General features: G+C 52.1%; 9 protein-coding genes across 9 annotated transcripts; 4 read left to right on the forward strand and 5 right to left on the reverse strand.

Annotated features, from left to right (window-relative positions):
* Positions 1–565: 565 nt before the first annotated feature.
* Positions 566–2281, forward strand: M409DRAFT_67836 (uncharacterized protein; the record flags this gene model as incomplete). The annotated part of the gene is made up of 4 exons (XM_033817575.1): positions 566–798; positions 857–908; positions 965–1644; positions 1708–2281. 4 exons carry the CDS (start codon positions 566–568, stop codon positions 2279–2281), a joined length of 1539 nt encoding a protein of 512 aa, XP_033665635.1.
* Positions 2282–2943: 662 nt separating this feature from the next.
* M409DRAFT_56547 (uncharacterized protein) lies at positions 2944–8161 on the reverse strand (the record flags this gene model as incomplete). Its single annotated transcript, XM_033813321.1, has 4 exons — positions 2944–2986; positions 3022–6291; positions 6344–7865; positions 7921–8161. 4 exons carry the CDS (start codon positions 8159–8161, stop codon positions 2944–2946), a joined length of 5076 nt encoding a protein of 1691 aa, XP_033665636.1.
* A 1614-nt stretch (positions 8162–9775) lies between these two features.
* M409DRAFT_25142 (uncharacterized protein) lies at positions 9776–11709 on the reverse strand (the record flags this gene model as incomplete). Its single annotated transcript, XM_033807560.1, has 4 exons — positions 9776–9946; positions 10006–10236; positions 10290–11576; positions 11626–11709. The coding sequence occupies 4 exons, from the start codon at positions 11707–11709 to the stop codon at positions 9776–9778; spliced, it is 1773 nt and encodes a 590-aa protein (XP_033665637.1).
* A 799-nt stretch (positions 11710–12508) lies between these two features.
* M409DRAFT_56549 (uncharacterized protein) lies at positions 12509–13243 on the forward strand (the record flags this gene model as incomplete). The annotated part of the gene is made up of 1 exon (XM_033813322.1): positions 12509–13243. One exon carries the CDS (start codon positions 12509–12511, stop codon positions 13241–13243), a length of 735 nt encoding a protein of 244 aa, XP_033665638.1.
* Positions 13244–13529: 286 nt separating this feature from the next.
* On the reverse strand, positions 13530–14033 carry M409DRAFT_56550 (uncharacterized protein; the record flags this gene model as incomplete). The annotated part of the gene is made up of 1 exon (XM_033813323.1): positions 13530–14033. The coding sequence occupies one exon, from the start codon at positions 14031–14033 to the stop codon at positions 13530–13532; it is 504 nt and encodes a 167-aa protein (XP_033665639.1).
* A 1293-nt stretch (positions 14034–15326) lies between these two features.
* Positions 15327–16604, reverse strand: M409DRAFT_25145 (uncharacterized protein; the record flags this gene model as incomplete). The annotated part of the gene is made up of 1 exon (XM_033807561.1): positions 15327–16604. The coding sequence occupies one exon, from the start codon at positions 16602–16604 to the stop codon at positions 15327–15329; it is 1278 nt and encodes a 425-aa protein (XP_033665640.1).
* Positions 16605–17455: 851 nt separating this feature from the next.
* On the forward strand, positions 17456–18788 carry M409DRAFT_67838 (uncharacterized protein; the record flags this gene model as incomplete). Its single annotated transcript, XM_033817576.1, has 2 exons — positions 17456–18149; positions 18208–18788. The coding sequence occupies 2 exons, from the start codon at positions 17456–17458 to the stop codon at positions 18786–18788; spliced, it is 1275 nt and encodes a 424-aa protein (XP_033665641.1).
* A 768-nt stretch (positions 18789–19556) lies between these two features.
* On the forward strand, positions 19557–21564 carry M409DRAFT_25147 (uncharacterized protein; the record flags this gene model as incomplete). The annotated part of the gene is made up of 7 exons (XM_033807562.1): positions 19557–19718; positions 19771–20178; positions 20244–20483; positions 20550–20852; positions 20904–21171; positions 21237–21330; positions 21393–21564. 7 exons carry the CDS (start codon positions 19557–19559, stop codon positions 21562–21564), a joined length of 1647 nt encoding a protein of 548 aa, XP_033665642.1.
* Positions 21565–21910: 346 nt separating this feature from the next.
* On the reverse strand, positions 21911–22540 carry M409DRAFT_56554 (uncharacterized protein; the record flags this gene model as incomplete). Its single annotated transcript, XM_033813324.1, has 1 exon — positions 21911–22540. The coding sequence occupies one exon, from the start codon at positions 22538–22540 to the stop codon at positions 21911–21913; it is 630 nt and encodes a 209-aa protein (XP_033665643.1).
* Between the last annotated feature and the right edge of the window lie 107 nt (positions 22541–22647).

The following is a 22647-nucleotide window of genomic DNA, read 5'->3' on the forward strand; positions in this document are numbered from 1 at the left end:
TCTGGTCGCGCGATTCGCGCCAAACGGTCCGGAACAACGGGCAACCTGGAAATCAACTGCATGGTCGAACCATGCAACGACACAACCAGGCACAGCAGCACAAAAACAATGACGTGGGCACACATCCAAGCACACGAGCGCTCGAGCTAACAGATGCGATCGAGAGGCAAGGTTGCATCAGTCGAATGTCGAGCTTCCTACTTGGGCTTGGTACGGGGTACCTGCAGGTTGTCAAAGCTGCTGCCCGTATCATCATGTTGCACGACGATGGAGGAGTCGGGCGCGGGTTCGAACACGAAAGAGTGGAGAGCAGCGCCATTGTTAAGTTTGCTTGTTTGTGGTGTGTGCTGCTGGTGTTTTTTAAGAAAGTCCCAAGCTTTCCGTTCAAGCATTCGCCTAGACTGCTTGTCTTGTTTCCCTCCACCTCCTCTTCTTTGACACTACTCAGCATAAGATGTTGGCGCAAAAAGCATTTCTCCTACTGATAAGCTGCGCGACAGCCGTCGTCAACGCCGGCCTCTCCTCACGCCATGCTAATCTTCGCGAACGAGGTTTCAAAGGCGGGATGGAGCGAAGTCTGCGCAAACGACAACTCCATCAGCCTTCGAGACCTTCGCCGAATCATTACTTGAATAAGAAGACGAAGCCGTACTGGGTCAATGGCTCTGCTTTGCCGGAGGTGGACTTTAACATCGGGGAGAGCTACAGTGGCTTGTTGCCGATTGATCACTCCAAGGAGCTGTTCTTTTGGTTTGTGCCGAGCACGAATCCGGCCGCGAAGGATGAGATTACGATTTGGTGTGTGAAGATTCTGAGGTTGTTACTTGGGTGGGTGGGGTGGCTGACTGTGTTGTAGGCTCAATGGCGGACCGGGTTGTAGTAGTCTGGATGGCTTCTTTCACGAGAATGTAAGAATTGTAGACATATCTGAGTGGCAATGATGTTCTGACACTTCTGATCCCAGGGCCCCGTCGTCTGGCAACCCGGCACCTTCCTCCCAGTCCCCAACACCTGGGCATGGAGCAATCTAACCAACATGGTCTTCATCGAACAACCCGTCGGCACCGGCTTCTCCCAAGGCAAGCCCAACGCCACCAACGAACTCGACGTGGCGAACCAATTCCTGCCATTCTGGAAGAACTTCGTCGACCTCTTCGATCTGCACAACCGCAAGCTCTACATTACCGGAGAATCCTACGCCGGACAGTACTGCCCATACATCGCAGACGCCATGTTGGAGAAGAACGACACCAAGTACTTCAACGTCAGTGGCATGTTGATCTATGACCCTAGCATCCAATACCAGCTGGCTTCGGAGGTGGCTTCCAGGCCATTTATCGATTCTAATCGCAACGACTTCCCCTTCAACGACACATTCAGGGAGAAGATCTACAACCGCAGCGCAGCGTGTGGCTACGATGCGTATATCGAGAACGCTTTACAATTCCCGCCGAAAGGCCACTTCATTGATCCTCCGTCAGTCAATAAGTCAGACCCGAGTGGGAGTTCAATCGAGGGTTGCGAGGTCTTCGAGCCCGTCACGAACGCCGCGTATGATATCAACCCTTGCTGGGATATCTACCAAGTCGGCCAGCTCTGTCCCCTGCTATGGGACGTGCTCGGCTTCCCATCAGTCTTCTACCTGTAAGTCGTCACCCACACCCAAAACAAACCCTCAACAAGATCGCTAATAAAAGTGATTGTCAGCCCCGTCGGCTTCCCCCAACCCTACTTCAACCGCAGCGACGTCAAAACCGCCATCCACGCCCCGCAACATACCAACTGGCAGATCTGCACTGACGTGAACGTCTTCGTCGGCAAACAAGGCGACACCTCCCCGCCCTCCGGCGCCAACAACGGGCCCATCAAACGCGTCATCGAACACACCAACAACGTCATCGTCGGCCACGGCGCCCTCGATATGGTCCTCATCGCCAACGGTACCCTCCTGACCCTCAACAACCTCACCTGGAACGGCAAGCAGGGCTTCTCCTCGCCGCCCACGGAGCCCTTCTACGTGCCTTTCCACGAAGAAGCCGCCGAGGGGAGTATCGCCGGCAGTGGCGTGTTTGGCGGGTATGTCACTGAGAGGGGCCTGACGTTCGTGGCGGTCAGTCTGAGTGGGCATGAGGTGCCGGAGTATCAGCCCTCGGCGGCTTATAGGCATTTGGAGTTTTTGTTGGGGCGAATTGGGAGTTTGAAGGAGGTTAGCTCTTTTACCACGCAGAAGGGCGTTAAGCAGCCCAAGGGGGATTTGGGAAGGGGGACTTGGTGGCCTTGAGAAAGACACGAACTTGGATGATGGACGATGATGGACGACAGAGTCTCAGAGAATGGTGCAGTCTCTCGGGAGATGAAGTAGAAGCCTCAAGATCAAGCAGCGACAGTCCGTAGAACCGAACAGATTCAGAAGTTCAAAGGTACATTGATATCGTTTTCATTCGCACTAATAGCCCTATATCTATATCTTCCTCGCAAAAAAACCAAACTGTGTATGCCAAACCATGGCCGTCATGAACTGCGTCTCGTCAAAGATGTCTTCCCGTCATCCTGCCTCATCCCCGGTAATTCCACCTCCCATTCGGGCCCCTATACCCCGGGGTATAACTCCCTCCCCAGCCCGGCGGCGACCACGCATTCGGTGGTGCTTGACCGGTTGGTTTCTTCCCCTGTCCGAACCAGTTCGAGATTTGGCCCCAGACGTCGGAGGGCAGCCAGTCGGGGTTGGAGCCTGCTGGGACGGTTGGCGTCGCGCTTGCGGTGCTGCTGGTAGTTTTGGTTGTGGATTTTGTGAGGGTTGAGAATGTTGATGAGGGGCTTGGTTTTGCGGTTGTGGTTGGGAGGGCGGCGGCGGAGGTAGTTGCGAGCGTCGAGGAGCTGGTCGCGAGAAAAGACGAGCTCGACGACGATGAAGATGTCGTCGACGTCTTCAATGCAGAAGCTTTATACGCGGCAGTGGCTCCCACGACCTTGGCCTGTCCGGAAACTGCGCTAAGGAGCGTGCATTGCCCCGGAACGTACGTGATGGCGATGCAAGCACTGATCGAGTCGCAGGATGCCATGCAATCTTGCACACTGGCGGTGTTGGAGCGCTTGATCTTTGCTGGGATCGCGGTGCCGGAGTAGGCGGTGTCGCAGGCCATGCTGTATTGTGCGCCGTTGTTGTCGCTGTACGTCTTGCCGTCGTAGCTGGGGCATACTGCCGGTGCTGAGGGTGTTGGGGTGATAGTCGACGAGCTTGAGCTTGAGCTTGAGCTTGAGCTTGATGTGGACAAGGTGCTTGTCGAAAGCGTGCTGCTGCTGCTGATGAGAGTCGAGCTGCTGCTTGAACTGCTGCTCAGGCTGAAGCTGCTGCTGGACACCAGGGTAGACCAGGTCGAGGTTGAGGATGTGGGGAAAGAGCTGAAGCTGCTAATGCTGGGCAGAGTGAAAGTCAACGACGTCGACGCTGGCTGTGATGAGATGCTGCTGCTTGACGTTGGTGTGGACAAAGTGCTCGAGCTAGTGGTGATCGGCGAGGCTGAGCTAGACGGCGTTGGGGTTGACTGAGGGACAACACTGCTGCTTGGAACAGAGACTGTGTGGGAGGAAGATGTGGGCCATGCCGTGGTCGAGCCATGCTCCTCCTCAGTGCACGTACTCGAGCTGGACGAGGCTGGAGTAGCGACCGCAGTAGACGACTTGGACGTCGAGCTGCTTTGCGCGCTAGTTGGGACGCTCGTGTGTAACGCCGGCAGTGTAGATGAGGAGCTATGGGCAGTGGTAGGAGCACTAGTGTGGCCGGTTGAGCTGGACAGCTTAGTCGTAGCCGTCATCTTCTTCGACGTGGAACTAGTCTTCTTAGTTGTCGTTGGCTTCTTCGATGTTGACGATTTCTGTGGCGGTGTGAAGGGCGGGAAAGGTGGATGAGTTGGAGGCGCTTTGAGCGAAGAAGTTGCAGTCTGCTTTGGTTTCGTCGAGGTCGTCTTCTTGCTTGTTGTCGTCACCTTCTTCGTACTAGTGCTGGTGTGAGAGGACGAGCTACTTGTGGATGCACTGCTGGAGTGAGACGATGAGCTGCTTGAGCTGGAGCTGATGGAACTCGATGTGCTTGTTGGGAGGACGGCTGCTGAAGAAGACGTCGACACAGTGCTAGAGGTTGAGACAGTCTGAGTCGCGCTCGCAGATACCATCGGAACGCTGACGAACTCTGTGAAAGAGGCGCTTGTCTGCGGCAGATCCTCGCCACAATCACATGGCTCAGTGCCGTGATGGACGTGAGTATGATTTCCACTGCACATAGTGTTCAGGTAGCTTCCAGTGAAGCTTGGATCAGCAGGTACATATCCGCCCGAGACGCTCGTGAGGGAGACAACTGGGGCTGACGTCGTTGCAGAATCCACGGAAGAAGTTGTTGCTGCGGCGGCTGATGACGAAGAAGAGGCCGACGTGCTCGTGGAATCTAAAACAGTTGACGGAGAAGCCAAGGACGATGTCGATGAGGATGTCGAGGATGAAGGCGAAGCAGACGGAAGACCGAATAGTGTCGAGGGCGTTGCAACGGGAGTCGACGATGCAGTTGATGTAACCACTGCCGAGTCAGTGCTGGTGGCCGAAACTGCAGGCACTGTCGACGAAGCATCGATCGAAGCAGGTGCGGTGTGCTGGTCCAAGTCACAATCACATGGCTCGGTGCCATAGTGAACATGGGTTGAGTTTCCTGGGCAATGAGTGTTGATGTAGCTGCCTGTGAAGTTGCCATCGACAGGAATATAGCCACCAGAAACGCTTGTCAGCGATGGAGCTGGAGTGGATGTTGTTGACGTTTCAGAGCTCGTGATCAAGAGCGACGACGAAGCCGAAGAAGTGGTGGAGGTCGAAAATTCCGTGCTTGAAGTACTTGATGTGCTGGTGACCGCAGGGACCTTCTTCGCAGATGTAGATCCAGCACTGGCTGCGGTGCCGGAGATATCGCTGAAGAGCGTGCATTGGCCAGTAGCATAAGTGATCGCGATGCAAGCATCAATGGTATCGCAAGTCAACATGCACTCTTGAGCGGAGTCTGTCATCGACCTGCGCCTTGACGGAGGGGTGATCGTTGTTCCGGCGTAAGCTGTATCGCATGAGACTCGATAATCAACGTCCGAATCATCGTTGAAGACTGTGCCGTTTGCCGCTGGGCAGATCGGAGCGTACGTGCTTGATGGAGCAGCCGATGTAGAAGTGGTTGCAGAAGACAATGACGATGATGTGCTAGTCTCAATGGCAATGGATGTGGTGCTGCTCTCAGATGCGGAACTTGTCGTCTCTATAGGAAGGCTCGAAGTTGTGGTGGCGCTCACTGTCACATTCAGGCTGGGTGTAGAAGTCGGCGAGTGATCATCGATACAACCGCAAGGTTCCGTCCCATGATGCACATGCGTGCTGTTGCCAGGGCAGTGGGTATTGATGTAGCTACCCGTAAAATTTTGATGGACTGGGATATAGCCGCCGGAAACGCTAGTCAGACTGATCGCAGGAGGCGCGGTCGTAGGAATAATCGGGTGGCTGTGAGACAAGCCAGGAGATGCTGTCGGCCCTACGCCATGAGTGGTGGCGTTGGCGGACACTGAAAAGCCCTTGCTTGGAATTGGAGTCGGCGTAGGCTCATCATCATCGATGCAGTCGCAGACTTCTGTACCGTGGTGAATGTGCGTCGTGTTCTTCGGGCAATAGGTGTTGATGTATGGCAAAGTGAAATTCGATTGCACTGGGATGTATCCGCCCGAAACGCTGGTCAGGGACACGGAAGTGATAGTGCCAGAAGTGACATTGGCTGCAGTGCTAGTCGCCGGGATGGAGCTGTTTGACGCCGTGGTAGTAGGCTCCGCAATAGTAGTGTTTGACTGAATAGACGACGAGGTGGTAGTCGATGAAACAGTCAGAGAAGATGTGGTCGAGCTCCAAGTTGACGTTTGAGTAGTGGTGGCATTAGCACTGTTGATTGGGCGGCCTGAAGAAGGCGCGGCGGTAGGTTCATCAATGCAGTCACATGGCTCTGTACCATGGTGAACGTGGCCAGGATTATTCGGGCAGTGGGTGTTGACATAGGGCGCACTGGAATTCGAATTGATGGGGATGTAGCCACCCGAGACACTGGTCAAAGAGACGGTTGTTGGACGGGGAGATGGGGCCGTGCCGGTCAGGAAGTGGCTCGTCGTCGAGTTGGCGCTGTTCACTGGGCGACCAGATGAAGGGGCTGCTGTTGGCTCGTCGACGCAATCGCAAGGGCCAGTGCCGTGATGTACATGATTAGGATTATCTGGGCAGTGTCTATCGAGTGTCAGCCATATGTACGCCTCTGAGCTAGTAGAGAAGCGCTTACGGATTATAATATGGTACTGTAAAGTTGCGGTTGATAGGAATGTAGCCACCGGAGACGCTGGTTAGCGATACGGTTGTCGGTGAAGGTGCAGTGCCTGTCAGAAACGCGCTGGTGGTGCCGTTAGCGCTGTTGACAGGCACGCCAGAGGACGGCCGTGGCGCTGGATTAGCAGTAGATGAAGTAGTGATCGTCGAGCTGGAAGTTGTGTTCACCGGTGTGGCCGAGGGAGCGTGGGAGTTCGTGCTGTTGGCGCTGTTGACCGGGAATCCTGACGAAGGGCCTGGAGTGGCGGTCGGCTCATCATCGTCAACGCAGTCGCAAGGCTCGGTGCCATGATGGACATGAGTGGCATTTCCTGGACAGTGCGAGTTGTAATATGGCACAGTGAAGTTGTGATTGATAGGAATGTAGCCTCCGGAAACGCTCGTCAGTGGAACCGTGGTGATCGGGGGCCGTGGGAATCCAGTACCCGTCATGAAAGCGCTGGTAGTAGAATTCGCACTGTTGACTGGGAAGCCCGAGGAAGGCAGGGGCGCTGCAACGCCAGTAGAGAGCGGCACACTAACAGTGGCATTGGCACTGTTGATGGGTACTCCAGATGATGGGACTGCCGTCGGTTCATCGTCATCGCCACAATCACATGGTTCAGTGCCATGGTGAACGTGAGTAGCGTTACCTGGGCAGTGCGGATTATAGTAAGGGCCTGTAAAGTTCGTGTTGATGGGGATGTAGCCTCCGGAGACAGTCATAAGCGGAATCGACGCGGGCGAAGTGATTGTCGGTTGTGGGAGATGGACAGTTGGGAAAATGCCGCCTGTTGGAAAGATACCACCAGTTGGGCGAATGCCAGGAGTAGTGTCGTTGGCAGAGTTGTGTGGAAGTCCAGTAGATGCCGCCACCGTCGTTGCTGTTTGAATTGTGCTGCTTGACGAGCTGCTCACAGTGGAGGAGACTTTTCGTGCCCCAGTTGCTCCGTCAAACTCGAAAAGATCGTCCACCGTGCTGAACAAAAAGCAGTTGCCTCCGCTTGTCATCACAGCAATGCACTCATCAATCGCGTCACATTGGCTCATGCAATCCTGATCAGAGACTCCACTCTGTCGCTTCGTCACGCCTGAAACTGTGTCACCCTCAAACGCCGTGTTGCAAAAGACTTTGTAGTCCGCTCCATTTTCATCGTTGAAAAACTGGTTGTCGTACCCAGGGCAAACTGAGCCAGGCGTGGTTGGAATTGAGCTGTTCGTTGGGACTGTGGCATTGCTAGGTAGCGGTAAAGTAGTATTCAATGCTACTGTGGCAGACGTAGAAGATGTCGTGTCTATCGATGTCGTGCTAATAATCGACGATGCCGGAGTCGATGAATTCGAGATTATGGTGTTCGTTTCGTTCGCCGAGTTGAGTGGTGCTCCCGATGGCAGGGGAAAAGGAAAAGAGACAGGCAAACCGCCTGTTGGGTGTAAACCACCCGTTGGGTGAGGAACATGGCCATCGAGACCGCAGTCGCATGGGCCAGTGCCAATATCTAAAGACTCATCATAAGCATATCACCTCGTTGCCCAACTCCTCTTCAAACTCACGGAAATGAGTGTTGTTGCAGTGTGTATTCCAGTATCCAACCAATGCAGTGCTCACTGTCGTTTGTGGTACAAGTGCTGTTATGAGGTTTTCTGATGCTGCCGTTGCGGCTGTGGTTGTCTGTGCCGGAGCTGTGGTGGCTGTCGAGCCCGGAAAAATCGCAGGGAGTCCAAACGCAGCAAAAGCATTAGCATCAGCAAGGACCGCGAAAAGAAGGGAAAGAACGAGAGTGATGGCGAACATGCCGGGCCGAACGAGTGGGAACCACGGCGGAGAGGGTGTTGGGAAATCAACAAGTAAGTGGACGAAGGGACCTTAAACAACAGTCCTCTTCAAACGGCATCGATATAGAAATAAAAAAACGTTGTCAACGAAGAGCTAGAAGGGTGCGATCAGCACAACATGTTCCGAGAAGAAGCAAACTAGAAACGACAGAACGTGGGCAGCGATCAGACGTATACCTCCCTGAGGCCATCTGGTGGACTTGCGTCCAAACGAGCCTCCATTCAGCATGGCTGCGGCCAGTCCAGACGGCCTAGCTGTGGCTTCATGCCACAACGTTGTGGCAGTCGTAGCGGCATGAGGCCGCCAGTGCTTGCTCAAGGACGGGAACTAGGAGGCATGTAGATAGGCGCTTGCGCCAACGTTGAAAAAAGTGCAGAGACAGAGAGAATTGACGAACCGCAGAGGCAGCCGAAGAGACGTTGTGCCACGCAGAGGAGGTGAAGTCGGCAAGCTTCTGCTAAGGTCTGGACCGGATATGCGCCTTCATTTCCATTCTGGACGCCTCTGTAAGGTTTGACCTTGATTAGGTTGCGCTGAATCCAGATGCGGCCTTAACACGGCCTGAACGGTCGGTCATGGCTTGCGTAGTCAGGCACTCGGGCGCTAGAAGCTGAGATAGACAACGCCTCAAGCTCCCTTTGACGGGAGTCTGTCTCCTATATGCAAATTTAGATGCAGACAAACAGTACCAGTTGCACGTCGGAGACCAACTTACATTGCTTGCTATTCTCATGATGTCGAGAATAGTATCCAACGAGCGACGCACTGCTTGTTGGCATATGTAATCGCAGAGAGGCCGATGGAGAAGGAAGAGGCGAAGTCCAGAACAGACGTTGGACTCCTTTGCTGGTGGAAAGGAGGTCAGCCGAGCTTAGTCCACATTTGGCTTGGCGTAAAACTCAATCTGGCGCCTTGTTTTATCCTCGCCTCTCACGGCGTTCTGTCTTTCCCCACGACAACAACAACATCAATAAGTTTTAGAGAAGAACTGCGCAGGAATGCCGAGAAGTATTACTTCATGCCATAATTTTTCGAACAATCATCGCAGCTTGCAGCCTCCGCTACTCTTGTCGCCGTACGCGCTGAATCTGGACTCTACATCCTGCAAACGGTCAATAAGCCTTCTCATTTCGGCAACAGCAACCTCTTGTATCATGTGCTCGACACGTGCTTGACGCGTTGCGTTTACCAAGATCTGTCCTTGCGCCAGCCACAAGTATAGCCCCTCAGCCTCACGCGTTTCTCCCCGTCTTCATCGTCTGAAGACATCGGCTACCAGGCGACATGAAGTGGCCCAGAAAAATCTTTCGAAAGTTGCTTCCATCCGCCTACGTCCGTCGTTCGAATAAGATGGTAGCGGAGAGACATGGTCCTTGCTACTGCGTTCATATTGCAGACCTGTTAACTGCTCTAGGATGTGGACCCACTGCATGGCGACGAGCGACTCATTACCTCTTCTATGCAACTCCTCTCCCTGGACCGTGAATGCTCTCGTGCGACGAAAGAAAAGAACAACAGCCCAGTATTTGAAGCCGATACAGTAATGCCCCTCGATCCTGGTCAAGCTGAAAATCAGCCTTGTCGACAGAGTCCGCCTTCCTCTCCAAAGCTCCAGTTCTCACTGCCTACGCAATGATGGCACCACATGATGCCTTCGGAATCGTATTTCTCCTTGACAGCCAGCAGACGAGGATAATGAGTACCGAACAGACTCGACTGCCAATCCGGCTCATTTGGATCTGCCTGGTGGTGGAATGACGGTCAGCCAATGTTTTGAAAGACTTCTCAAAGGTGTAACTTACCTCGTTGAAGTAAGCACCGGAATCGGGTTCCAAGTGGCGAAGAGCACAGCCAGTGACTTCAGTCATGGACTTAGTGGCATTTCTGGCTTCTTCCGGGGGAACATCCATACTCCACGAGTTTGAAATGCGAAGATGTACCAGCGCATCTCTCCAGGCAGGATTCAGTGCATTGTCCACGGGCTCGGGGCTGGCCACAAAGGAGCCAGAGATAGAATTTTGTGATATGTCACCCTGCACAGAGGGAATCAGTTACGTGCGGGAATAACAAAGGAGTCACTACTTACGCTTGCTTGTCCACTGGTTGGGCCCACTTGACTCAAGACATCCGCAAGAAATTCCAGGTCCTCTGTTAACGCCTTCGCAGAAATCAGACGAGAACTGACAGCGCCAGCTTCTCCACCAGCAGCAAGAGTAAGGTTGAACATATGGTAAATGTCGATCCATCTTAGTACAGAGGCCCTGCTTTCTGATACTGACGTGCTGTTGGCTTGCGATTGCAGGTACGAGTGCAACGGTGCCATTGCCGCTGATGTAGAGCTGTTACTCATATTGTAGGCGAACATGGCACCAGTCAGGGTCATTGGCGGTCCGCCTGCCGTGATGTACCCTTGGAATCCGGCCTGCTTCAGAGCAGGTAGGTAGGAGTGGAACCCGGCAACCACTCTCCACCACTCCACGTCGGTCGTTTCGTTCAGAGCTGCGAGATTTATCGACCACATCGTCGCATTTGGCATCGGATACGCTTTCATCGTCAAGGATGTTAGTACGCCGAACGAAGGCCCTCCTCCGCGAATGGCCCAGAACAGATCGCTGTTCTGGCACTCATTGGCAATGAAAACCTTCCCATCCATGGTCACGACCTTTGCTTCGAGAATGTTGTCTGCACCCATTCCATACCCTCCCGTCAGATACCCATGGCCACCCGCAATGGACCAGCCTACGAGCCCGACCGTAGAATCCGTTCCTCCCACCACAACTGCATCATTCTTTCCGGCGGCTTCGAATGCTTCGCGGTCCTGCACGCCGGCACCGAAGGTCATAGCCATGCGGGAGTCCTCCGTTGGCAGATGACACCCTTGAGGCAGCCACTTTTTCGTGAACTGAATGCTCTTCAAGTAGTGAGTCCAGACAGACAAGCTGCCAGGAGCTTCACTATTGGTATTGTGCCCGGTATTTTTCACGTTCAGCCGAAGACCATGCGCTCTTGCAAATCGAACACCCTCTTGAACATGGCTATCCTCAGTAGCGTTGATGACGTACGTGGAGAACCACCCAGATGTCGTGCGTCCTCGTGTGCCGGCAGTCGGGTCACCGAGAACGTTCGTGCCATTCTCATATAGCGGATAACAACCCCGATGGACGTCGGGGGCATCGACGCTGACGGGATCAGCGGCGTGCCACGCGGAAGAGGACCATTTCGAAATCACCGTCTGGCAGGCTTGCGGGTTGTAATTTGGCTCCTGCTGATAACAGACGGATGCTGGTGGATTGCCTCTGATCAGTCGGCCTTCGACGGAGCCGTTCAATGCATTCCAGGAATCGGTTGACGGCCAGCAGTCGTCCCCGGGAATCTATGTCGATTCAGTCGGTGTTCTGTTCATGTGATGCTCCGACGCTTACACATTTACAGGTCTGCTCTTTGGCTTTTACTGCGACTATTAACAAGGTCAAGACAACTGAGGAAGTGTAGTGATGGAGCCGCATGATCGCAGGTCGAAAAGTGATGATGGTAGCAGGACCTACTACTGCTCTTGCTGGAGTCTTTATACGACACTCGCAGTGTTCCACTACTATCTAGTCGTGGCCCGCGGAGCACCACTTTGGTGGCATAGTCGCGTCACTTCGTGTCTCCATGGCCTTCCCAATCAAGATCTACACTCTTGCAATGGCAGTGGGACAAGGCTAGGCTCATACCAACCAACACAGCCGCTTCAATCTGAACATCGAGAACGAAGTTTGCAAATTTCCGACGAAGCGGCATGCAACGGGAGACAAGTACCCTCATGCGATGTTCAGGGAGACGTGGAAGTACCAGGCAATTGACGTCTCGGTAAACAACGGTTGTAAAACTTCGTATTCGGGTTTAGTCCGCCCTCGTGTTCGCTCAAAAGCGACCCGCCTCTTGTCTCTCGTCAAGTCATTGCCAATCGTTTTATTTAGGTCGTGGCTCCGCTCTTCACTCTATTGGATATTTCACATATGCCGTTGTCAGTGCCGACGGGCGTGCTCGTCATTTTCCTGACCTCACCTAACTGGTGCGACCGACATGCCTCGTATTCGGGTGGAGGACGTATCCCTTTTTTTCGACTGCAGAACCTTTCGATCTTTGTTTCCCTTCATTCTCACATTTTCTCTTTCCTTGCCCTCATTCTACTCACAGCTCAAAGCCATCGGTATCTACATCGGTCAACGGTACGACAACAGCGACAAGGCCTGAACAGCCTGGAGACCGCCAGCAAACGCCCAGTCATCCACTCAACCCACGCTCGCTACCACGAGGATTATGCCATCCAACCTCATCACCTTATTCGTACCAGCGGGTCTACCTCAGCTCTGGAAAGACGGTCACAAGGCATTCGCGATCAAAGTCCTATCTCGAACGCTTCAATGCCTGCTCGCGATAATCGTCGTCATCCTGTACACAGTCGACCTCGCTAAGTTCAGCTCTGGGAATGCAACAGCACCAGCAGCCTGGATCTACGCAGAGTTCGTAGCTACGCTCTCTCTCATGACTTGCGCACTTCACTACTTCTACACCATCGAGAGTACCCGGTGGATCATTGTGGAGTTTGTGCTTTGCATCCTCTGGTCGGCTCAGGCGGGTTACTTTGGTATCATCTACCTTGGCGGCGACAAGAGCACTTTGCCTGTCGAAGTCGAAGCTATCACGAACTACGAAGCCATGAAAGCTGGTGCAGCCATTGGGCTGGTCTGTGTCTTTCTATGGCTCATGACATTCATCCAAAGTCTTGTGCGGCGCTGCACGGTACATCGAAAGAAGCGTGCTACTCGCAAGAGAATCGACAGAACGATTGAGACAGTCGAAGCGCATCGAAATGCGGAGATGGAACTTTTCTCACAGAATATACAAGCTCCAGCGAGGACAAAGAGCACCAGCAAAGCGGACAATTTGCCAACATACAAGGAAGCTACTACGGAACAAGCGCTGGCAAAGCAGAGAGAGGCTCTCGGAATTTACGACAATGAGACAGTGGAAGGTGGACGTCAGGTCGTTTGAAAAACCTTGGTGTCATTTGCATGCTTTCATGGAGTGTGAAGGGGGGAAGGTGCGCCGCGAGGCTGTGCGAGCAGACGAGCAACAGGGTAATAACAGCTTCATGGAACTTTTTTCTTTCGTTTGGACTTTCTAGCTAATGAAAGATATTCTCTGGTAGTTCATCCACTCATCCAGAGCAACTTCTTCTGTACCTCCGTGTCCCCAACCTTGACCGCCTTCACGAATGCATGTTCCTCAGAGACCACGAAAGCCTGCCTCAACCACCCTTTCACCAATGGCAATTCCATCACCCACGACCAGAGGGCTTTGTTGGCACGAAAACTAATTCATGGGGCTCGTTCTCAGGCTTAGCCTTGTTATCCACAGACAGGTCACGAAGGCCAGATAGAGCAGCCAGTTCCTTTGCGATAGAATCGATGTTGCTCAAGTCAGTGTTGAATGCGGTGAACTCTGCAGCAGCTTTGTCGAGCAGATCTTGCAAGTTCTGGAGATTTTCAGCTTCAAGGTAACCTTTCGCTATTCCCAGCTGCCGATGGAGATGTTCAAGCCTCGTGACAAATTTGTTGCCGGATGCAGCTTCAAGGCTGTAGTCATCCGTCACAGTAAATACTGCTCTAACTTGGCGCACCTGGCCCAGAGGCCAGTCGCTCGATGGGGTCATGCAGTGAAACTGGAGCCCCTGCCGGATGTACCGAGTCTCTGCTTGCTGTAGGAGGGTTTCGAATTTTGTGCATTGGTCTTTCAGTCCTTGTACCACGACAGTTTCTCTGCCGGTGGCATCGATATCCATGGCTGACTAGAGTTCTGAAGACATTTGCGTCAGGAAAGGATCGTTGGCCGATCTGCGTCATATCAGAGTATGTCAGATGTGTTAAAATAACACATGAGGCGTTATTGTTCGAAGTACTTCGTCATCAGCCCACAAAGAGGAGTCACACAATGGCTTTCAAGCGACTAAGGACTTCATCAGTAAATGAACTGTAACCTGATGAAGGTTATGGCCAGGCTGTGAAGATATCAGAGGTTCACCACTTTGCTCTACTTAAATCCAAGATGGTCCGATGAAACTTATTGCAGCCGCTGAGGCGGTCACCGCCGTCCCGCTCTACCCTCAGACAATTCGAATACTTTCGATCTCACCCGCAATGCCTCTATGCACCATCTCTCCATGCATTGCGTCACATACGAAAGTCTCTCCCACAAATCTATACTTTCCGTTTGCCGCCGGCTGCAGAATAAATGGCATATTGGCACCGCAGAGTAACCATAACTCGTCGCCTTTGCTTGGAACACTGGTAGTCTTTCCCAAATATCCAGCCTTTGTCCAAAACAGGCTGTACTCGTCCACACCGTAGAAGTTCAGGGTATTACTCGAGGAACGAGCCACCTCCTCCTTTTGCTCCATTGTGTAATGAGAGCCTAAGAATATGTCTTGGCCTTGCTCGTACACCATCTCGCCACGTTCCCGGGAAGAAGCCAACTCCGCTTCGCTCGAGATACCTTTGTGCCCTTGCAAGGCTGACAAGCATGAGTTTAGGCGGGCCAAGGCCGGTGACGAATGCAAACCAAATGAATAACTCTCTGCTACACTTTCGCACAAGGTATCGTGAATCTGATCCTCGATGGAGTCTCTGCTCTGAGTGTCGGACGTTGCATCAGCAAGGAGACCACAAACCGCCTCAACGATGTCCTCGCCAGAAGGCCGGTAAACTTTTCCATACGCAATGCAAACTTCGAGAGCCGTGACAATGGCTTGCAGCATCCTGCTGGTCGTGCTTACGAAGATGTTGCCTGGTTCAGATCTGAAAGCAAGTTGATCGAGAGCCTTGTAGACAGCTACAACCTCGCTACCGTGGCGAGCACTCGCGATCAGTTCGCGACCTTCGACAACATACCGTGCGTCCTGCCCTGAACCGTGCGCCAAAACACCAAGACCTCGCCTGACTGTCCGGCGCAAACGTTCGCGTCGACTCAGCAGCATTGAAGCCGGTTCTACTGGACTGAAAGAATCGACCTTCTCCATCAAGCTCGCATAGGTCACATGGATGGGCTGCCAGAGGTTGCAAGTGCTGTAGTTTGGAACCTAGCTGGGGAGTCGTGTGTCCAGATCAGCCGGCTCGGTCGGCCTCGCGGACGCAAGGGACAGTATGCGATGGTTCGAAGAATAGGTCAGTATCTGGGCGGTAAAATCCACGTAGACTTTTTCCACATCTGACGTATAGTCTGGCCGGATGAAGTCTTGTGGGTGCGATGCCCCTGAGAAGCGATTGGCGAGACCAATCAAGGAGTATATCAAATCCCGCGGATCAGACGATCGTCTCTGGTGCAGCGTACAGAGGAGTTCCTCCCAGACAGCGCAATGAACAGTCTTTGGCGTGATCTTCGCACCACGCTTGACTCCGCACAAGTCGTCCATGAGTAACTTAGATCTTTGCTCGTGGTCTCCCCCAATGTCGAGCTGATGGAGCTTGGCCCGCATTCTCGCAATCCAAGTGATCTCAAAACCCATACCAGCGTTTCCATCTGGCTCCTTATGTGTAAGATATGGCATTGTTGGATGCCCTGCAAACGTTTCTTGAAGCTGGCACATGCTGTCGAGTGTTATCGTGTGCTCCCCCAAGAGGATCAGAGGTTCATTCTTGGCAAGACACAGTTCTTGAACCATCCAGGCTCTGCTGAGATATCTCCGATAGGTATAGAAGTTGAACAAAGCTCGCACCCTCGTCCAAGATATGGTGGTATTGATCTTGAACGAATGCAAACCGTCTATTCCTTCCATTTTGACTGGAGGGAAGTCGCGATAGGTGATATCTTCGTTAATCTTCTCGTAGTCCCTGATCTTGTTGACGAGTACTGTACGAAGCCAGACAATATCGTTGAACGCTGGCGCCTCAGGGTCGTCGACCCCCATCCAGACGTAGACGCGTTTCGTTCGCGAGAACAAATCATCCATCATAGAGACTTGCCGCGACTTCTCTGCAGGGTCGTCCTGATTAATGCATATGGCAGCAATCCACAAAGGACGTCTGTGGTTCATGTTTTCGAGCTGTTGTAAAGCCTCGTACAAATTGCGTCCTATGGTATGACGGTATTCATGCTCGCCTACCCTTAACATAATCACCACATCATTAGCCGTTCCGTATCTTTCGAAGCTCTCGGGTGTAGAAATTGGTGGACCCCATGTGTAAGATAAACAATCCCAGTCTGCACTGTCGTCTTCGATGTCGAGCTCTGTCAGCTCAATGAGGAGTTGAGAGTCCGATGAGACTGGCGCAGCCTCCAAGATGTGCAATACTCTGATGTGTTTTCCCTTCGGCAGCGGCTTGTATTTGGAGGTAATAGAATTGTTTGAAATATCCATTTTGGTTCCGTCACCTGTGCGCAGATGTTGGAATGGAACAATTTACCTGCTCTACGTAGCCAAGGCTCTTCCAAAATTAGAGCTAATGAGTTTGAGAGAAAGAAGGCGCAGTCGTTTGTTGAGTCGATGGATGTTCAATGCAGCTCGCTGCAAAGACAACACAACATACGTCACTTTGCATTCTGTTTCTCAGAAGGACCTATACGGCACAACGATCAGCACTCCAGCTTACGTATGAGACTTACAAGGCATTCCTCTGCAGCTGAAGAGCAACATTCCACGCCCTTGCTGTCGCACGTGAAGATACTTTGCTCGCGATACGAAATCATGGCATGACGCCACATGCATCCAGAAGTTGTCGTTATGTAACCTACTAGGAACAAAGACAAAGGCATTCCAATTTAGAAAAGAGCTCTTGTTAACAAAGGATCTCCTCAAACGTGGGCCAGCTCTACCTCACGGTATTTGAGGTTTTGACGATGGATAGTAAATTAGGAATTGACAAGAATTCCGCAGATGTAGTCCAAGTTTGTGCTCCAAACAGAAGCGATCTACTACGGCCTCGAGGCTTCGTCGCCGCAGGTCTGCCGAATCCTTTATACCAAGTAGCCCAACACCAAGTAGACAAACACCCGTGTTAGGCAGCTCATACGAAAGATCTTTTCAATATTATGAGTCGTCAGACAGGCACACAAGAAGCTCAAAAGAATTATGTCCCCGAGACTGACAAAAGTTCCCGGACCAGGCTGTGAACGGCACCGTGAATCACATCGCAAAACGACGATGTATATAGAGACCTGCGACTAGAATGGTAACTCCCAACAAGTTTGATCAGTCTCATTACCGCAACAATGAGCGTCCTCGTTCCAATCTTCCTTGTGGGCTCCCTCGTCCTGCTCTCTGCTGCCCGCAATCTAGCAGAATGGTCAACGTTGCCGCGAGACGCTTCCACCGCCATCAAGCCCATCGAAGTCAGAATTCCAGACGCCAAAGTCTTTGAGCTTCAATCGGCTGTCCGTGCCCAACACGGCTTCATACCAACGTACGAGAACACTCGGGATGATCTCAGCCTTGGCATCTCCTGGGGCTGGATGCAGAATGCGACCTCCTTCTGGACAACAGACTTCAGTTGGAGGGGACAAGAAGAGGAATTCAATCGACACCCTCATTTCCAAGCAATAGTACAAACTTCGAACCGGACTCACAGTGTGCACTTTGTCGGATTGTTTTCATCGAAACCTGATGCCTTACCGTTCCTTCTCCTGCATGGCTTCCCCGGAAGCTTTCTAGAGTTCATGGAGCTTCTGGACCTTGTCAAGCAAGAATATAAACCGTGGGACAGTCCATTCCATATCATCGTGCCCTCTCTAGTTGGGTTCACATTTACGGAAGGACCGTCTATTCACCTCGACTGGACTCTCGCAGACACAGCTAGCGTTTTGGACAAGCTGATGCTGGATCTTGGTTTTGGTGATGGATATGTTGCACAGGGAGGAGACATCGGATCGTTCATAGCGACACATCTGGCGCGAAACAGTCATAGCTGTAAAAGCAAGTCCATGACAAAGAGAATCGCTTTGAACTCTCGCTGACCATGGAAAAGCCGTCCATGTCAACACTTTCTCCGTTTCTAGGCCAGCCTCTGTACACGCGCCAGAAAATGATACCAATTTAACCGCATTGGACCGTGAGATCTTGGATAGATCATCCCGACAAATGCAGCATGGATTCGGCTACGCACTTGAGCAAGGCACCGCCCCAGCCACAATATCATTTGCCGTCTCAAAAAGTGCAATCAGCCTCTTGGCGTGGCTGGGAGAGAAATACCTCGCTTGGGTGGATCCAAACAAGCCTCTCTCATTCGAGAAGATATTGACCGCGGTGTCCCTTTATCACCTTACTGATACATTCCCACGAAGTATATACAGTTACCGAGAGATCTTCGGAAGGTCCCCCCCTGAGAATCCATATGATGACGGATTCATCGACAAGCCGTTTGGCTACAGCCGCTTTCGTTTCGATGTGAGTGGTGTTCCACCAAGTTGGGCCGCTGCATCCGCAAACATGGTATTTTCCAAGTCGCAAGAGCATGGTGGGCACTTTGCTGCTCTTGAGCGTCCGCGAGAGCTTTGGGAAGATGTACAAGAGTTTGCGAGGAGAGCGTTTCCTCACGGGTTTCTCTGAGTTAAAGATCACTAGTACTCAAGCCTACAAAATGCAGCCGGGTGTACAGAGGGCAGTTCCGCGTAAAAACGAGCCATCGTTCTACGTGCCCTAGTCTCCCGCCCACAAATGTGTTAGGCTGCGGTTAAGATTACGACCGACTACAGCCGAAACAGCAGCCCTCAATTCTGAAATTTGATCCACATAGTGCGGGAAGCAGCGAAAGCTGAACATGATAGTGTGGAAAATTGGCCGGAAATGATGACGATGGCTGAGTAACAAGATCAGGGCCAACGCCCTCGTGGCCAGCCACAAAGTTCGTCTCCGGAGAGATCTCTTTACGAGCCTTCAGGATTGAAAAGTCATTTCTGACATTCTCAATAAGGCCATTGAGATCCTTCGAGGCCTAATTCGAAAGCTTCCCGCACGAGCTAAATTCTGGTCCTTCTTCTTTCGGAAATTGGTTGGCTTGGCATTCACAGCCTTGTCTGTCAAGCTAGCCTTGATCAGAGGACCTTGCGAGTACTTTGCTTAGTCACTTGCTGTTCAAGTTCGGCGCTCCCAAATAAAGCAAGTAGAGACCACTGTCAATGAATGGTATGGCTTGAATTCGCGGAGAGTATGACCCAAGAGGGATTCGTGGCTTGGGCGAGGATCAATTCTGAAGGTACGTGACAACTTGCATAAGTACGAAGACGCGCAGACAGATTGAGATTCGCACAACAAAAACTACGACCTGAAACTTCCTTGGACTTGTTTATTTACGGGCATTTTCCGACAGAGGCTGCGATGAAGATCGCTCTCCATGGAACGAGCGCCCTCGCTTGCATTGTTCAGCTCGCTGCAGCCAAAGCCATTCCCGCCTCGCAAAGATACGGTTCCCACAATGACACGAACGGTCTACCTGTCGTTGACTTGGGCTACGTGAAGCAACGAGCTTCGGCTTACAATGTAAGCTAAACTGAGGTACCTGTACGACTCCGCTCAAACTCACCGTCCTTAGGCCACTGGCAAGTACTACAACTTCACGAACATAGCCTTCGCTCAGCCACCACTTGGGGATCTTCGTTTCGCGGCTCCACAACCACCAAAGCACATCGCAGGTGTTCAAGATGGCAACGAAAAGATCAACCCAACATGCCCACAAGCTTATCCAATCTGGCTCGCCGAAGCATCTCAGCAAGTTTCGAGTGTTCCGAGGAGCCCATACGAGACGGAAGACTGTCTGTACTTGGATGTTCTTGTTCCAGAAAAAGTGTACCAGAAACGACACGACCGAGCTGCATTGACACCCGTTGTGGTTTGCATCTATGGAGGTGGCTTTGTGATTGGTTCCAAGACACAGAATGGAGATGGGCCTGGTCTCATTGCAAGAAGTCTGGAGAATCCCGATGCTCAAGGCATTATCTTCGTCGCGCTAACTACAGGGTACGTTTGGTACAAATACATGGAGTGATGTTTTCTAAATAAACATAGGTCGGCACTTTCGGATTTCTAGGGGGCAGCGACTTCGAAAAGCAGGGCGGCAAGTCCAACGCAGGCCTCCTCGATCAACGTGCAGCCCTCGAATGGGTGCAGCAAAACATTCAAAAGTTTGGTGGAGATCCGAATCGTGTTACTGCTATGGGTGAGAGCGGTGGTGCCAGCTCCATCGGCCAGCACTTGGTCGCAGGAAGAAACAACCTGTTTGACACTTGCAAAACACCTTTCCAGCAAGTAAGTGTTTGAAAGGCCTGATGCCGTCAACGAAGGCCAGACCACGTTGCTAACATTGCCAACCAGGCTATCTTTCAGTCCCCGGACGAAGCCTCCCCAGACTTCGGCAGTAATGCTGTATTCAACGATCGATTCCACACCTTTCTTAAGGACCTTGGCGTCAACAGTTTGAAGGAGGCGCAGGCACTTGATTTCGACAAGGTGTACAACGTCAACAATGTCACGATAGCCAAGTATCCCAGTGGATTTTTCACAACGTTCACACTCGTGAATGATGGAGGTTACGTGGTTGGCAATATCCACCAAGGCTCTGCAGCAGGTCGATACGATCCGAACGTGAAGATCATGACATCTCAAGTTGCCGACGAGGTATCTACCGCGTCAACAACTTCTCTCAAACATGGTACTGACAAATTTTAGGGATATCTGTTCGCTGTCACACTGAACCCACCACCGGGAGCCTCCAACTTTTCCTTCCCAGCTTTGGTCAAGGAGCTTCTACCGTCCGCCACACAATCCGATGTCGATTACATCTCTAACGACCTCTATGCATTAAGCAGGTTCGGCGGTGACGAGATGAACCGAACAGATGCTTTTCAAGGAGAAGTGCAGCTCCTTTGTAACGCGTACGGATTACAAGAGGCCTACAACAATGAGGGTTATTCTTATAAGTTCAGCGTTCCTCCAGGTACGTCGCCTGAATTATTGCCGTCTGCTGTTCTGTGGGCGTGTAATGAGCTGACTTGGTTGCAGCAATCCATACTTCCGACATCGTGTACACTTTGTATAACGGCCACAACGACCAAAGCGGTTCGTTGAACGGAACTGTTGCCGAGGACTTGCAAAGGTACGATTGGCAAAGACGAAGGCTTGCATTCAGGTAAAGCAGTGATTAACTCTTTACCTCAGATACCTCACTCAATTCGTCATGACCGGCGATCCCAATCGGTCAGGTCTTCTTCCAATGCCCCTTTCAGGACCAGGGGCCAATTTGCTACAGTTCAATGTGACTGGCTACGACTATGTCACCGAGCTGGATGTGAAGGAGAGGTGTGAGTGCTGGGAAAGCTATCATTGGTAGCGTGTCAAAGTTACATTGAGTATTTGGAGATGGAGCGCTACTGCTTATGTCTAATTCGAGGATGATCCACCATAAAGATGATTGTAAATATTAATTGAAGTTTGAATACAATGGATGAGGTGATTGAAACTGAAATTGTCGATTTAAAGGTCACAAGTGTGTCATAGCGATTGAGAAAAATAAAAGTAAGGGCTTGAAAACCGTGATGAGCATATGTGTTTCGTTCAGTGAGTTCTATGAAACCAATCCGCCAGATCTCCTGAACCCCCTTTATTGTTACAAGTATGTGAAACCAACAAACTTACAGACTGCGACCAGAAGCAGCATCATCGACATGAAGCTCCCACTAAATCTCAAACATCTCCTCGACCAAGCCAAGGACAGCCGGCTGGGTGATGCTCTCGCAATCAGAGAGCGCCATCTCAACAGCCTGCTCCTCAGTCTCGATGATGCTAAGCTCGAAAGCCTTGACGACCTCAGGCAAGGTCAAGATCCAGGCCTTGCGCAGCTCGATGACCTGGGCGGCGTCAGGCTCGTTGTCCATGTAATAGCCGTCCCTGTACCTGTCTGTCAGCGTGAAGACATCGTCCAACACGGACTCAAGTTGAGTCGCCACATCGTCCTGAATCGCTTCCCAGTCGTTGAGCTCCTGCTCGGCGGTTTCGATGTCAGAAGCGTGCAGAGCCTGCTTGGCGTCATCGCGACAGACACGGCACCAGTTGAAGGAGTCGATCAGGTCGCTGCCTTCGTCGTCCACAACGACGAATGCAGCGACGGTTCTCGTACGGAGTGGGAGACTCATCATCTCCTCACGGTAATGGATGGGCAGGGAGTGGTAGCTGCAGCCGCCCTTGCGGGACTGCTCCTCGAGGCTGGCGAGTTCCTTAGACATGTCGTCACACTTCTTGTTGAGGCGCTCCATGGCGAAGGCGTGGATCTCGCGGGGGTCGGAGGGAACGTACGTACCTGTACGCATGTTGGTGTGGGTAGTGCTCGTTGGTGGTTGGATTTGGTGAGTTGGATGTAGTGCTGTACTGTTGCTGTGTAAGTCTTACTTCAGCTCGAGTACAGTGGGGATGGTTG

This window comes from Zasmidium cellare, assembly GCF_010093935.1.
Source record: "Zasmidium cellare ATCC 36951 unplaced genomic scaffold M409scaffold_25, whole genome shotgun sequence".
Classification (NCBI taxonomy): domain Eukaryota; kingdom Fungi; phylum Ascomycota; class Dothideomycetes; order Mycosphaerellales; family Mycosphaerellaceae; genus Zasmidium; species Zasmidium cellare.